Source organism: Oryza glaberrima, chromosome 4 (genome assembly GCF_000147395.1).
Source record: "Oryza glaberrima chromosome 4, OglaRS2, whole genome shotgun sequence".
Taxonomy (NCBI): Eukaryota; Viridiplantae; Streptophyta; class Magnoliopsida; order Poales; family Poaceae; genus Oryza; species Oryza glaberrima.
In genome coordinates, this window is record NC_068329.1 from 2,136,251 (window position 1) to 2,152,061 (window position 15,811).

Here is a 15,811-nt window from a genome sequence, read left to right on the forward strand (position 1 = left end):
AAAGTACTCCCTCCATTTTTATATTGTAAGATGTTTTTGTTATGTCCTAAATCATACTTAGGGTAATTGACTAAGTGTATAGTAAAATACAATAACATCTAAACCATTAAATTAGGTTAATTAAAATCCATAATTGAATATGTTTTGATAATATATTTATTGGGTATTATAGAGGTCATCCTTATGTATAATATATTTTTCTCAAAATTTCAGTTAAGTTCAGAGTTGACTTAAAACATACTGTAACTACCTTGTCGTGCTATCAATATATTTTTAGAAGGTGTCGCTCTAAAGTGTTACTAAATGACAACATATGTCCAACGAAATATATATATACAGCAGCTTGCGCGAGAGCTGGTAAAGTGGAAACCACACACCCAGTGGCGCGCCTTCGGACGATCGGCTTGCTGAAGAACACTACTGGTCTGCTACCTTCCTGGAGCACAGGGCCCATGTATGTTCTCGAAGTCTCTCTCGACGATGAAGTCCATGTTGAAGTCTTGTAGTTGAAGCACTAGGGTGGCCATTTGGGCTTCCTGTAGTGCATGGAACACCGTTCCGCCGCCTGTTGCCAGCTACAGACCTCCTTGCGGAGTAGTGTTGTGAGTTGCGTGGCGATGGAGCCAAAGTTGCGGATGAAGTGACGGTAGTAGCCTACAAGCCTGAGGAAGCCGCGCACCGCCCACACCATCTTGGGGATTAGCCAATCCTAGAAGGCCTGGATTTTCTGGTGGTCCATCGGCACACCGGAGCTTGAGATGACATGGCCAAGGCAGGCAATGGAGGTGAGGCCGAATTTGTACTTGGAGCGTTCGAGGTGGGTATGATGATCCTGTAGGGTTTGGACCATGTCGAGCTGTAGATTAGGATGTCATAAAAAACCAGCATGAACCATCGAAGGAACGGATGGAGTATGTCGTTCATGAGCGTCTAGATGGTGGCAGAGGCACTGGTGAGGCTGAACGCCATGACCAAGAACTCGAAGAGACCCAGTTGCATGCAGAACATCGTTTTGTGGACATTGTCAGGGTGCATGACCACCTGGTGGTAGCCGAAGCTCATGCATGTTGAGCTTGGTGAAGAATTTGGTGCTGCGCAGTTCGTCGAAAAGTTCTTGCGCCACCGGGATCAGGAACTTGTCCTTGATCATCTTGTCGTTCAGCACACGGTAGTCGACGCGAAATCGCCATGAATTGTCGCACTTCTTGATCATCATGGCCAGCAAAGAGAACTCCGATGCACTTGGACGGATCACACGTTGGAGGAGCATCTCGTTGCATTGACGCTCCAGATCGTCCTTTTGGATGTGGGTGTACTGGTACGGGTGCACGACGACGGCGAACTCCATGTGCTCCAGGCGGATGCTGTGGCACATGTGTTGTTCTAACATTAGGCCTTGTGGTTCGGCGAAGATGTTGATAAAGTCATTGAGTAGTTTGTTCATGAGTTCGCCAGAGGTGCCGTCGATGGCCATGGAGTGGACGGGTGGTGGCAGAGTGTCGATGCTCACCTATGTGACGCGGTTGTCGACTGGGCTAAAGGCGAGCAATTAGCAGGAGAATCCCACAAGATGACCCGAGCGTACCGAACCATTGTGCAACCAGAACGTTGTCATAGCCCCTAGTGGCAGCACGTAGAAATCGATGTCGAAGGTGCACCTAGGACAACTGTTAATTTTGACGCGCTAGGACGGACACCGACCAGGCGACGTCACGTGGTCTCCATTCACCATGGCGACACTGAGGCTGAGATAGGGGTGGAGCAGAACGTTCGCCCGTCATGCCGTGGTGTTGCTTATGAAGTTGTGGGTGGAGCTGAAGTCCAAGAGGGCAACGAGATCCGTCGCACCAGTGCGAGCAAGGAACTTGATCGTGTTTAACTTGGGCGAGTGCATGCCAGTCAAGGCATGCAACGATATGCTCGGTTCACCCATCGTGATGAACTCGATGACGAAGGACTTCTAGCAGCGATGTCTGGCAACGTACTTCTTGACGCAATTGTAGTAGAGGCCCTCAGAGCGGCACTGGGCCATCCCTGCTAGGGAGAGACGCTTATGAGGGAGGGCAGTCACCAAGGGTTGCTTGCCGATGTGGGCAGAGGACGATGCGTCGGTTGGCGCGATCGCCACAGGCACAGCCACGGGCACCGCAGGGAGTGCAAGCGTGGTGCGCGGCCCACCCGTGTGGGAATGGGATAAGTGTGGACGCGTTGTTCATAGGCCCAGGCTAGCATGATGGCGTATTCCAGGGAGCGAAGCCGGTAGAGCGCGACATCCGTCTCGAGCGGGTTCACGAGGCCTGCCGTGAAAAGTTGAACGTGTTGATTCTCCGAGACCATAGCGTCACGGTACACCAGCGCGAGGAAGCTATTGATGTAATCCTCTACCATGCCAGTGCGCCACAACGCCATGAGTTCGCTGAGGGGGGCATCTATCATCGCTAGGCCAAAACGGGTGTGCACCAATTGGACAAATCGCCGCCAAGATGGGGCTCCGGAGTTGAGCTCAAGCCTGTAATACCACAACTAGGCATCCCCAGTTAGATACAACAACACGTATCAAACCTTGCGATTCTCCAGTGTTTGTTGGCCGCGGAAGAACCTATCGCAGCGGTTGAGCGACGGGAGCGAATCACCCTTGCCGTTGTACGTCGGGAACTCCAATTTGGTGTGGGGCAGGAAGTTATTGTCGATAGCGGTGTCACCATCAGCGCCGGTGGGATGTGCCAGGAAGGTATAAATGTGGAAGTGCGTGTCATTGTCCCCGGGCGGTGGGCAGCCATTTTGCATGTGTGCGACGCCGAGCTAGAGAAGGCGTTCGTTTGGGGAAGTGGCACGCGTTGGGAGGCCTCTATGTGCTCGACGGCGAGGTTGAGGGCACACACTTGCTCCGAATACTCTAACTCATTATCTCTGTGCTACCCCTTCTGTTATTGCCGATCTAAAAATCGACAAAAATACTCCTCCTGGACCTCCTCGATGCATTCTGGCTCATAGACTCATCATGCTGGAGATAAAGACGGTAATGTTCAATCACCAACATGATAGCTAAGCTCTTATTTTCATAAGTAGACACAAGCCCTGATGTCGTGGACCCAGTGCGCGACTCAGAAAGGCGATAAGATGGTCGTTTTGCATCAGCACAGCTGCAATATCCTTATGGGATGCATCTGTCTCAACCACAAACAACTGAGAAAAATAAGGCTTAGGGCATAGCTAGTACAGGAGCTAGAATGAGTTCCTGTTTTAGGGCTTGAAAGGACTCTGCCACTACTGATATAAAATGCTTTTTAAACAAAAATATTTTACCCCTTTTTAGATGATGAAAAGATTAAAAAAAAAATTTGCAGGGAAAAAGATTATAAATAATTAAAGTTATAAGGATGAATTAAGTACGATATACTATAAAGCTAAGTAATATGTTAGAAAATTATAGAAACAATCCTGATAAAAAATAATTGTGGACAAATACTTTTGAAGTGTGGTAGGTGTTGTCTGGTTAATACACCATATTTATAAATGTCAAAAACTCATCGTACAGTATGATACCCAAATACCCGCATAAATGTACCGACGAGACTACGGGTCGGGTGCCTGATAAAATTGAAAAACTCGAGTGCCCTTCTCCGTGCTGCAATATCTATTTGGTGTAGCCGTCTCTGCATGCATGCATGCTGCACTCCTTGTTCTCTCTCTCTCCTGTCTTCTCTCTCATGCGTAGGTTTGACGCACATACCTGCAATCTCTTTTATCAATTTTTAAATGATATTTCTCCTAAATTATTGATCTAATTTACAATCCGATTATACCATTATATTTATTGTAATTAAATCCTTATAACAAGATCCTGCGTGATCATATTATGAATAAAAATGCTTATATTTTTAAGTAAAATACTTTTATATACTATATAAAACATCGAGGTGCGATGGTTGAAACATTACGTAATATTTACTGAAACATTCATATAATACAATGTGCAACATTTTCAAATGAATCAATAAAACATCGGACTAAGTCACATCCACGTAACACACCACATGCAACATTTGATAAAAATTCATTAGAACATAAAAAGTTAAAATGTGCAACGTAAGTGGATTCCAACTGAAACATATATTCTTTTGGTCGGAATATAATGATGTAAGATATTGTTGTGGAGATTTTATTACAATGAGTTTGGTGGTGTAAGTAGATTGAAGATTGGATGAGTAATTTCAGAGAAAAAAGTATTTAAAACTTGCTAATAAAACTATCTTTTACACATAGCAAAGTCCTAAGGGCTTTCATAGCATGTCACAAAGTTTTGGTGGACTTCACATGCCACCTAGACCAAGAACAATGTTAGCCACATGTTCCACAGTGCAAGTTCCTTATAGTGGTCCCACTAGTACTACTTTACTTCTCACTTTTCCCCTTTCCTCTCTCTCCCCTCTTCCTTTCCAAATTTTCCCCACCACAAAGAGCCGGGCGGAGATGGCGCCGGGCCGAGCGGCGACGGCGGTGCGGCCTAGCACTCGCTGGAACACCACCCCTCCTCCTCCTCCTCCCCCTCCCCTAACCGAAGCTCAGCGGCGTAGTACCGTTGGACGGCGAGGTCAGCCGGCGGCTGTCTGGGTCGGAGCACCACCTCCGCCGTGCCTCCCCTCCTCCTCCTCCTCCTCCTCCTCCGGTGCCGTGGATCGATCGAGAGCGCAGCCTCGACCTCGAGCTACTCTCCCTCTCCCCTCTCCTATATTCGCCGACACCCTCTCCTTCATCCCCAATGACCGCGGCGGCGGCGTGGCCCAAGCGGTGGCGCTGATCGACCTCGAGCTCCCGTCTCCCCCTCCCCCCTTCTTCACCCTTTCCGGTCCTCGTCCGCGGTGGCAGCATCGCCATCGCCGGCGTCGGTCCGATCCTCGTCCGCGATGGCTGCGCCGCCATCGCCAGCGCTGGCCCGGTCCTCTTTCTCTCTCTTTCCGATGAGCTCAGTGGTGTGCATGCCTCTCCTCCATCTTTTTTTTTGAAACTTAAACATATATTAAAGCAACGTATCAAGGAGGCAAGCCCCTGTACAACGCCAACAAAAACCGCAGTAGAGAAGACTGCATTAATATCACAAACTTCCTATTGAAACTAAGTAGCAGAGGAGGTGCAAATCGACAGGGAGCTGCGCAAAGCCGTGACGATTGCAACCTTCGGTTTCCTTTGGCGTGCAGACTGCTTGACAAACCTGTAATCCCCTTCGGTCGCCTCCACAGAAACTGCACAAATTGGAGATTTGATGTTGAGTCATAGATTTTGGTGTAGGCTTCATCGGGCTCAACCAGAATTCACCACGGAGTTCGCGGTTGAATCTGAGGAGCTTGAGCTCAACCCGAACAATAAACCCTCCATGGAAACTACTACAAAAAGAAACAACGAGTGAAGGAACCAAAATCCAGCCACTCAAAGGAAGTGAAAAGTTCAACCAATGGTGAAAGAACTGTTGTCTTCTTGGGTCAACGGGCAAGGTTGGGGAAGAGGAGACCTGCAAAAGAGGGCTTGAGGAATCTGGCTTGGGAGGACTATCAACCACCAAATCTTGAGGAGATGGGTGGCGGAGGTTGAGCTCTGGGCGTATCAGCGGTGGGGTCAACAATGACATCGTCACAGCACAGGGCGACCCGAGCCACAACAGGCATCGTCACAGGGGGCGGCGAGCTGCAAGAACGTCGCCACCGTCCCAAGCCGCCCGAACCGCAAGTGGATCAAACCTCCTCCACACGGGCCTCCTATAGCTTGGCCTCCTTCTCATCCTCCACGCTAGTCTCTGAGGTACGCGAGAGCTTGCATCCCCGGCAGCTGTAACACCCCGATTTTTGTTCGGGATTAAAAATCATTTAATAATGCATTTTCTAGAAATTAAATAAAAATTAAACCAATTTAATCAAGTGAATTATTGAGGAAATTAAAATTTCCTTTAAAAATCATTGGCCGGGAATATTTTGTAATATTCTTTGTGCCCTAATATACTCTCTGAAATTTCCCGCGAATTTTCGCAGCTCAAGAAGTAATTTTAATAGCACAAAGTTTATTTAATCAATTAAAATATAAAGAAAACCAAATAAATCTCTCCTTCCTCCCTTGGGCAATTTTCAGCCCAAGCCTTCCTTCTCTCTCCCGCGGCCCGCGCGCTTCCTTCTCTCGGGCCAGCCCAGCTCGCTCCCCCCTCCAAGTCTATTTCCCTCCCCCCCTCAAACCGGCCTCTCCTCTCCTCAGGCCGATAGGTGGGACCCGTGGGCCCCACCTATCATCCCCAATCCCCAGCCATCCCAAGCCCAACCACGCCATGCCGCCATGCCGCCCACGACGCCGCCGTTTTCGCGACCTCTCGCTCGCGCCCTCGCATCCAAACCGAGAGCAACCGCAACCCCTCCACCTCCTCCACACTCTCCCCACGTTTCCCCCAAAAATTGCGCCGGGATCGAGCTCCATTTCACCCACGATGTCGCCCACATTGCCGGCCGTTGCCGCCCCAAAACCGCCACTCCCCGGCCTCCCCATGCTCTCCTCTCACATTTCCCCAATTTTCCCAACCTCCCCGCGCCCTCTCCCGCTCTCCCCTCACCAAGCCGAGCCGCCGCCGCCCGCCGGAGCTCCCTAGCTGCGCGCCGTCGCCGCTTCCGCCGCCCCCGCGTTGCGCCGAGGCCACCTCTGGGTTCGCCACTCCATGCCGCACACCGGCTGCCCCACCGCCTCCCTAAACTATCCTCGCAGCACCGTTTCCACCGTGCACCCGAGGCCGCCGCCGTGTTCGTTGCCTCCAGCCGCGCGACGCCGCCTCTCCGGTCGACCCCGCACCGCGCCACCGCCACCTATAGCATCGCAGCGCCTCACCGCAGCCCCGCATCCCCCTCACCCGAGCACCCCGTCACCAGTGCCTCTTCTGTATGTATTTACGCTTTATTTACATTTGGATCTGTTTATCACTTGTCATTTTGTGTACCCTGGTTGGTCCTGGATAGAGATTTAATACACATAATAGTCTGTAAATTTGGGTTAAATTTCTGGGCGTGACAACAGTGTCAGCAGGACTGCTCCTACCACCACTCCTCATCAGACTTCGGATCTAACTTGTCAACCTCGTCCTCAAGCTTCAGGCCGACGCTGACGTCAGCTGAAACCTGGCCCCAACCAGCACAGTCACCATCACCAACTCCGGCAACCATGGGACCTAGCCGGCAAAAACTTAACATGGAAAACACCCTACTTATAGGAAGAACCTGACAACAAGGAACTAATCTAACAACACTATACTAGTAGGTAAAGGTGGCCAGACCCCTCCTCCATCCGATTCCGGCGGCGAACCGCTGGAATCGAAGGTGGAAGAGGGGCCGGAGGGGAGGATTTTGGAGATTTACTGTAGCAAGGGGAAAGGGGAAAGGGGAGAAGATCAATTGTTGTTCCTCTCCTCCTTCAGTCCTCTCTCTCTTCCCAGAGGACACGGGACACGAAATTGTGTGGGCCCAGAGCAGTAGTTTTGACGAGGAACAAGTAGCATATTTTGGCTTTCCGTGTTTGGTGAAGCAACCAAATGTGCTGAGGTGGAGGGGCATCTACGAGTTGGCCGGTTGAGGCTGAATGACACCTCAGTGCACTGTAAATAGCTTAACTGCAAAGAGAGAACATACGCAACATGAAAGAGAGAAGCACGCTAGCTAGCGCACGCTGCACGTGTGAAGAGAGAAAAAGAGAACAGAGAGTAGAGTAGGTGAGCGTTCGATTTTTTTTCAACTTGCATTGGATCAGTTGAACCGTACCGATCTGAAGTATTCTCCTAAGTGCACAGGTTACTTGGCAAGTTTTTTTCTTTTAAAAAAAAGGCAATTACATGATAAAGTGACAACATGAGAATGTGCACTCAGCACTCGATGATCAGCAGCTCTTGTAAGAACCAAGCATGCATGCGTGCTTTCTTACGAGATATTGTCGAAGTGCTGGTCATGCATGGCTCATTGTATTGTGTCCCAACTCAGTCGATCGTGACAAGCATAACACTCACCCTGCTACCCTGGAATCAGCAGTGGTGCCTCATCACAGTCATAGCGATTGCCCGCCGCCGGCGCACTGGAGGCGTCTTCCTCTGTCGTTGATGCCAAAGTAGTGTTGACGACGATCAAGCTGTTAAGGTCAGGCAACGGTCCGTCACGCTCCAGGACATCCATAGCTTGCCGCATAGAAGGTCGGTGTTGAGTCTGCAAAGCAGAGCACCAGAGCCCCAAAACGATGACACGCTCTATCTCCCTCATATCAAGGCCACCACCCATGGTTAACCTTGTATCCGCCGCCTCGACGATATTGCCACCTCTTCGGTATAGGTCCCAGATTTGCTCCCTGTGCCTCCTTGCGCAGGCGATCTCGAGAAGGGCAATGCCGAAGCTGTACACGTCTGAGCTACGCTTGAACGGGACCTTACCATGTTTCAGACACTGTGGATCAAGGCACCCTTCCGAGCCTATAGCAGTTGTCAGCAACGTCGCATTGTCTTGGTTTGCCATCCTCGATAGGCCAAAGTCGACGAGCTTGGCGTTGAAATTTTCATCCAAGAGTACATTGCCTGGTTTGATGTCTCTATGCAGGATATGTGGGTCGCACTCGTGATGTAGGTAGAGCAGACCCGATCCAATGTCCTTGGCTATTTTGTACCTGTTTGATCGATCATGGTTAGATAAATACATAGATTGACTATAAACATTCTTAGCTAATTTAATTCCAACAGAAACCATACTTTCAAAGCAACATATATATATTATAGTGGATTTTAGTGTTGTGCTTGTCGGTTTTTTAAGACAAACCACAGTAGGATGGTAATTTATGATTTGTTAATAAATTTGTTGAGTGGAAGCTGCATTATTTAACTTTGACAAATGGGTGTGTATCCTATTATGGAAAAAAAGAAAAAAAGATATTTTTCCTGAAAATTGTAAGGATTTCGATCGTAAAACCTAAAAAGTTTTGCATATGATTACTAGACATTTTAATGTTAGCAAAAACACACAAGATAAGGGTAGGGTTGGCTATACTGCTGGTGGCAAACTTCAGGCTAATAATCTGAAGCGCAATAATTGATAAACGAAGAAACTGAGTACTACTCCGTACATATTAATTTAGAACTTTAAAAATTATTATATTATGAAGCATACTTAAATATGGGTGGACGCTATCTAAGCTGTCGGTTCGTAAAATCTTGCTTGCATTAGCAAGTGTTCCTCTTTAATAAAAAAAGAGGGCATAAACGAAAAGAAAAAGTCATTAGCACATGATTAATTAAATTTTAATTTTTATAAAATTGAAAAATAAAATTATCTAATATTTTAAAACAATTTCTATGCATCATATTTTCACACGAAACACGTTTAGTATGAAAAACATGCTAAAGAAAAGTAAGGTATAGTATGTATTTGAGAAAAAGAACACCAATCTTAATTAGGTGGTTTGTAATAAGATAAGCGACCTTAAGTGAACTTATTCCTATACTTACTACACTAGAAAAACAATTTTTACGGACACCTCTAATAGATTGCAGGGAGGCTAATAGAACATTTGTTTATAGTATGATTTGGATCGTGTCCAGTAACAATTCATCAGCAAAAATGAACCTATTTTTCACATACATGTCTCTAGTCAGGTCTAGTAAGAGATCTGTATGCGAAAATCCTTTCAAGGACACATCCTTTGCTTTATTTCCTTTTTAAATCACCCTCACTCAGTGCCTCTCTCTCTCGGCTTCTCTTCCTAATCCCTACACCTCCGCCTCATCTCTCATCCCCTCTCCTCTCCTCCCTCTATCCCTCCTGATGGCCAAAGCGAGGCGAGCAGTAGCGGATGCGGGGCAACGGCAAGACGGAAGCATCGGTGGGCGATTGGTGCAAGGCGTGCTGTGATAGAGAACTGGGTGGGCGTGGGGTGCGCCATGACGGGAGCAACCAGCCGGCGCGGAACCACTTGTCAATCAGATCCATCATCTCCGTCCCCACGTCAGTGTAGATCCTTCGCTGACTGCGAAGGGGTTGGGGTAGCAGGGACGGAGAGCAACCACGATGATGATGGAGGGCTCAGGACCGGTGGGGTGGTGCAGTCCACCGCAGCCAGATCCGTCGCTGACAACGTAGGGGTAGGGGCGTTGGGGTGTACGACGACTAGGATGACGGCGGAGGGATGTGAGGTGGGGGGCGGTCCTTCAGAACTGGATCCACCACTGCCGATGGAGGGGTGGGGACGAGAGGGTGGTCCACTGCAGCCAGAGCTGCGTGGCACCAATGATGGCATCTTTGGGGCAGTGATGTCTTTTTTTATTACTAGAAATGGGAGATAGGGTTTGTTGGAAATGGGAACTAGGGTTTGTGCTTTTTTTTTGAATTTTTTTGCCAATTTAATTTTTGCATACGGGCAGCATAATGTACCCGCCTGCAAAAATCCCATTTTCGTACAAGGTTGGGTAAAAAAAAAACATTTTCTGCAAGCACAAGCAGTTGCTTTGCCCACGTGAGAAAATGTGTTCGGCATGCGTGGAAAAATTGTTTCTCTAGTAGTATTAATTTCAAATGTGGAAAATAATAGTTTAAAAAGGGAACTTAAAGCAAAGACGATTTGAAAAAGATGAAAACAACAGAATATATGTTTGGATGGACATGTATATACATGATATATGTTCTAAAATTCGCCAAAGTTATATTAATAAAATAAAATTGCTATATCCCCTTTGTACTTCAAAAAAAACAATTAGCTGTGAATTAGAGAATCAGAAGGCCCATGTCACCTTGTTTGCCAAGAAAGTACTTCTGATGACTGGCTCTTGTACAAGTAGTCGTTGAGGTTGCCGTTCGTCATCAATTCATAGACAAGGAAGAGCTCACTGTTCTTCTTACTCCAGAAACAGCTGCACATGAAACGGAGAATGTTCCAGCTGTGTCCCCGGGAGCACCAACCAAAGAACTTGACGAGATTCTTGTGCTTGGATTCGCTGATGGTGCGGACTTCGGCGAAGAAGTCCTTGTGTCCTTCGCTGGACTCCCTCACAATTTTCTTCACAGCAACTTGATGGTCCAGCAGCTTCAGGTGTCCGCTGTACACTGCCCCAAAGGCGCCCTGCCCAAGCTTGCGATCCTCCGAGAAATGGTCGGTCGCAGCTGCCAAATCGCGGTATTGGAACCTCCTGGCGCCGCCTGTTCCCTTGTCAAAGACATTTCGCATCCTTTTCTGCTCCCAACAAGAGAGTAAAAACCACAAAACTAGCGCAAACACTAGAGCTCCTCCAATGATCAGTTCAACCAGCAACCGTGCTATATTGTGTGTATCTGCACATGCAAATCAATAGCAGTATATAAATTTCAATCAAGCTAAACATATTGGTAAGTCTAAAATTTCAGTGCTATGTTTATGTGCAATTCTAGTTTTCATTTGATCTGCAATTTTGTTATTGTCTATGGTTTTATTTTGTTTTATTATAAGCTTGATTACAACTACATCATTATGTAATTGTTTATCAATTGTAAATTTATTTCATGCTTAAGTTAGAATAATTTATGCTCAACTTTAACCTAAGGAAGAATAGAGTTTGTTTATATCAAGAATGTAGGAAATGATTAGAGTTATTTGATTTTGATCCAATGGATGAGAAAAAGCTAGTGCAATTTTCAAAATTTTCATTGAACTAAAATGTGGATAAGAAATAAACATTAATTCAAAAAATAGGAAATAAAGGGGAAGCAGAAAAAGAGTAAGAGATAAGAAAATGCACATTGAAAAAAAAGAGAGAAACAAATTCTATCTATATAGCACAAGGATCCCATCTAAATCAACTAAAACCACCAATAACTTAGAGTACCAATTAATTAATTCCCCAAAAAGAACTAGGACTTCTCATCAATACCACAAAACTGTGTATCTTTTCTCTGAATTCCTCATTTGCCCTTACCTCATGTTCCTATTTGTCTTTCTTATCCCAGAATGGAGAAAGTATTTTGGTCCTGAGTGAATATTCTGTCGCGGGATCAAAAACCGTTCCAACATTGTTATGAAAAATTCCAAAACAATTTGGCAACATTCATTCATGGTCATTTTAAGTCTAAACTCAATTCACTCATTGAGATATAAAAAAAGGGACAATTCCATTTTATCTACAGTACTGGGCGCCTCTATATGATATGCCGATGCACCCCCATATACAACCACCATCTCACTGTTGATCTGGGCGACTCCGTGGTTGGGCGTGCGTGGAGCTCACGGACGGCATGTTGCTTAATAGTGGTCATTCGCACGACAATAGCTGCATGCTCTCGTACAAGCAGGGTTTGAAATTTCGAAATCAGCTTTTCTGCCGGGGGGGTGAAATTTCGGATTTTTTTGGTCCAAAATTTTGTGAAATTTTGACTGATTTTAAATGAATTTGAATAAAATTTGACAAAATTCATAAAAAAATGCAAAAAACCGAAAGTTTCGGGCGAAATGTGAGCATTTTGGTGGGGAGGGGGGGGCGAAATTACCGAAATTTTGAAAATTACAGAAATTTCAAACCCTGCGTACAAGTCCAGTTGCTATCCGAGGCCTCATGGCCGGGCAACCATGCAGCGGCGCTGGGCTCGGTTGACATCTCTTCATGCAGAAATTATAAGCTGCTTAATAGTCGCCATAGAAGTCTCCATGGATCTAGCATGACGTAATCTGGTGGAGAATAGGCTTAGTTGCTTTTTCTATTTTGTAAGTCCTTCCAAGAAATTTAGCCATCTTAAAGGAGCCTCATTGAAAAACTGCCTGTACTTGTACTTGATATGTATCTAATTATTTACGATCAATAAAATGTAGGTGGAAACCTGGACTAGAACGAATAAACAAAAAACAATCGATTTTTGTTGTCAAGTAAAAAAAAGGGCTGAATTTAGAATTTTCGTAATATAAGTCAGGATTTTCGTCGGTTTATATCAGCACTTGCCGTGAAATTCGTTCGTGAGTAGTTTTTGATTCGACATCGGAATTATGTACCCTGAGCACGATGAAGAACCAAACGAGGATGCTTGCGGCTAGTCCATGTGTGCGTCAGCCAGGATTAATGTCATCATGTCATATTTTTTGTGTTCTTGGATTTGAGGCAATGTTTTAAATAGCAGGCTAAGACATTTAGCGGTTAGCTTCTCAAACAGCTATAGCGGCAGCTATAACGGGCTAAATGAAGCTATAGCGGCAGCTATAACGGGCTAAATGAAGCTATAGCGGCTAAATTGTACATGAGAGCAACTAGCTAGAACCCTTCTCAAACAGCTATAGCGGGAGATAGCGGCAGTTTAGCGGGAGATTTAAAACCATGATTTGAGGTGAAATATTTGTTACCCATGGAATTCTTTCGACAAGAAATTGAGCCTATATATTATTATCACGTACCTTGTGTATTAGCGGAAGGCTTGAATTGAAAGACCAGGACAGTATCTGGCAGCTCTCCACGCATCCGGCGGTGGCTGCAGATAACCCCACAGCAACCTGCGGCCCGGGCAATGACGTCGGAGGCGTGAACCCCAGATGTGCTGTCAGGTTTGCACTCACCACCTGAGCGGTGGCCGCGGATGATGGACGATCAAGAAACCGAAGGGAGGCGACCAGCATCCGTGTGCTGCTGTTGAAGACGATGTCGGCTATCATTGTCCCATTAAGGGTTACGTTCGTTGGCAAGTGTGTGATATTGATATTGGCAGATTTCAAGACAGAGTTGATGTCGATGGCGATGTGGTCGGTCTGGTTATCATATTGGTTGCCGATGTCGAACTCGACGGCGATGAACCGTTCATCCGGGGCGAGATCCTTGGGGGCCTTGTTATCGGTGATGAGTCCGAGGTTGCCCCCGGCCGAACTGTACGGCACTTTAGAAGGGAAACTGGCGAAGAAGAAAGCCATGCCATCACCTCTGCATTTACCGTCGATGGGCCTGATGGCGAAGGTGAAGCTCGTGGAGAAGCTGGCCACCTTGCTGATGCGGCCGTTTGCTGCTAATTGGTAAAGCTGCACCGGATGAGCATACGACATCCGGCCACCGCGCCTGCAAACCTGGTCGTTCCGGGTGCAGGTGAGCTCTACCGGCCGATCTGTGTCTGTCGTCTGCGGCTCGATCGCGTCGTCCTGGAATACCAGATCTTGGCGGTACGTGGATGGGTGGTCGGCTGAGAAGTTGTAGCTGAACACAGGTGGCGCTGCTGCTGCTCCAGCGATGAGATGATCAGAAGCATCAAGCAGCATGGAGAGTAAGAAGAGGAGGAGGCCGAGGTAGCCAGTGCGGAGGAGCTGCGACATTGCCACAGCTAGCACCAAGAGTACGAATTCGGCATTAATGTGATTGATGGTCTAATTAGCTATGGCGGCTTGGCCGAGGGTACGTACTTTTATAACCATAGACAGATGGAATCCCACCTACTCTTCTGTCCTACAATTAATTAACTTGGTAGATAGAACAAGTCTAGTAGTCCCTCCGTCTCAAAATATGACATTTTAATAATAGTGTCAAGTCAAACATTTTTAACTTTTACTGTTTATAGCTAAAAAATAAAAAAAATCTATAATGTAAAATTGATGTTACTATATTTATCATTAAATAAACTATTATTATGTGTAATTCTTTTTATTTAAATCATCTTACTTTTATACATATTGTTTGTTAAAATAGAATCTCAAAAACTCACAAAGTAAAAAAATACTTATATTTGAGGATGAAGAGAGTACTGGATTAATTTAACTTAGTACGAAAGTAGTATCAAGTGGGCTACTAGCCAGTACAATATAACTACAACAACGTAAGCCCAACTACTAAGTGGAGTACTTGCCATTTGTACTTCCTCTATATTGATGTATGCATAACTTGTTTTTACTGTTTCTTTCTAATATGCAAATAGACAAACATATTAACTACTCTATCCGTTCTAAAATAAACATACTTTTATATATGAATCTATGTATAAATTATATATTCAGATTTAGATTCTTAATTTGATCTTTAGCACAGGGGAGTACGTTACTTTTGATGGTAGATCTAGAGAGAAGACTTTTATTAATAAATTAACTAATTGAATATATATTGTTGGTCTAAGTTTTATTGAAGACTCATTTCTTATATATCTAGTTACATTAATAAATTATACGCCATCTATATCCTATTTTAGTTTAGATTCGTAGTAATATTTGATGTCTAATCTATTATTAGATTGCTATATATTTTAGGATGGAGATATTAATAGATAGTTTTAAAATATTAAATAAGCCAATGGTTTGTCTGCCAGCTTATGCCGGTGGATTATTAAGCTCTCGTTTCTGTTCTGATAGCTAGCTGGTTTAATGTATTGGTCCAATGTGGTATACGGGCTCACAAGCGCCTGTTATCCTTGGCTACTTGATTAGTACTCCATTCCATTAAACGATTTTGCTAATCATCTGTCCAGTGATTTTTTTTCATGGCATTTAATGTTTTTTTACCGCGGGATTTTTCGCCAAGCAGCAATTGCCGTGCGAATAAAATGCATGAAGTATATAACTGTCATAGGTTGGATTAAGGAATATCTCTGTTAATTTACATGTCAAATTAAGTTCTAATTGATACAACAAATTTAACATGGGAGCGTATCCTATGCACACAGGCCCTCACATGTACACACCGTGTACACCAACTAAAAATTATCACAAAAAATTCTAGGAAAATTCATACATATACTTTCAATAGTATTACATCTACGTGCAAAGTCGCATCTTCAAATTCATTCTACATAGAGAATAACAAAAAAGATAAAATTCTGACAAAATTGCAACCTTAAAACTG

General features: G+C 45.4%; 1 protein-coding gene across 1 annotated transcript; it reads right to left on the bottom strand.

The window, feature by feature from the left end:
* Nucleotides 1-7,973: 7,973 nt before the first annotated feature.
* On the bottom strand, nt 7,974-14,298 carry LOC127772113 (L-type lectin-domain containing receptor kinase IX.1-like). Its single transcript, XM_052298100.1, has 4 exons — nt 13,399-14,298; nt 13,266; nt 10,781-11,318; nt 7,974-8,667 (listed from the first exon to the last, which is right to left on the bottom strand). The coding sequence occupies exons 1-4, from the start codon at nt 14,296-14,298 to the stop codon at nt 8,028-8,030; spliced, it is 2,079 nt and encodes a 692-aa protein (XP_052154060.1). The 3' UTR covers nt 7,974-8,027.
* Nucleotides 14,299-15,811: the final 1,513 nt, after the last annotated feature.

Excerpts from the sequence above, each read along its gene's own strand:
- LOC127772113 (XM_052298100.1), bottom strand. The coding sequence starts at position 14,298 with ATGTCGCAGCTCCTCCGCACTGGCTACCTCGGCCTCCTCCTCTTCTTA. Across the intron at positions 8,668-10,780 it reads GTACTTTCTTGGCAAACAAG|GTACAAAATAGCCAAGGACA; the intron begins GTGACATGGGCC and ends TCGATCAAACAG.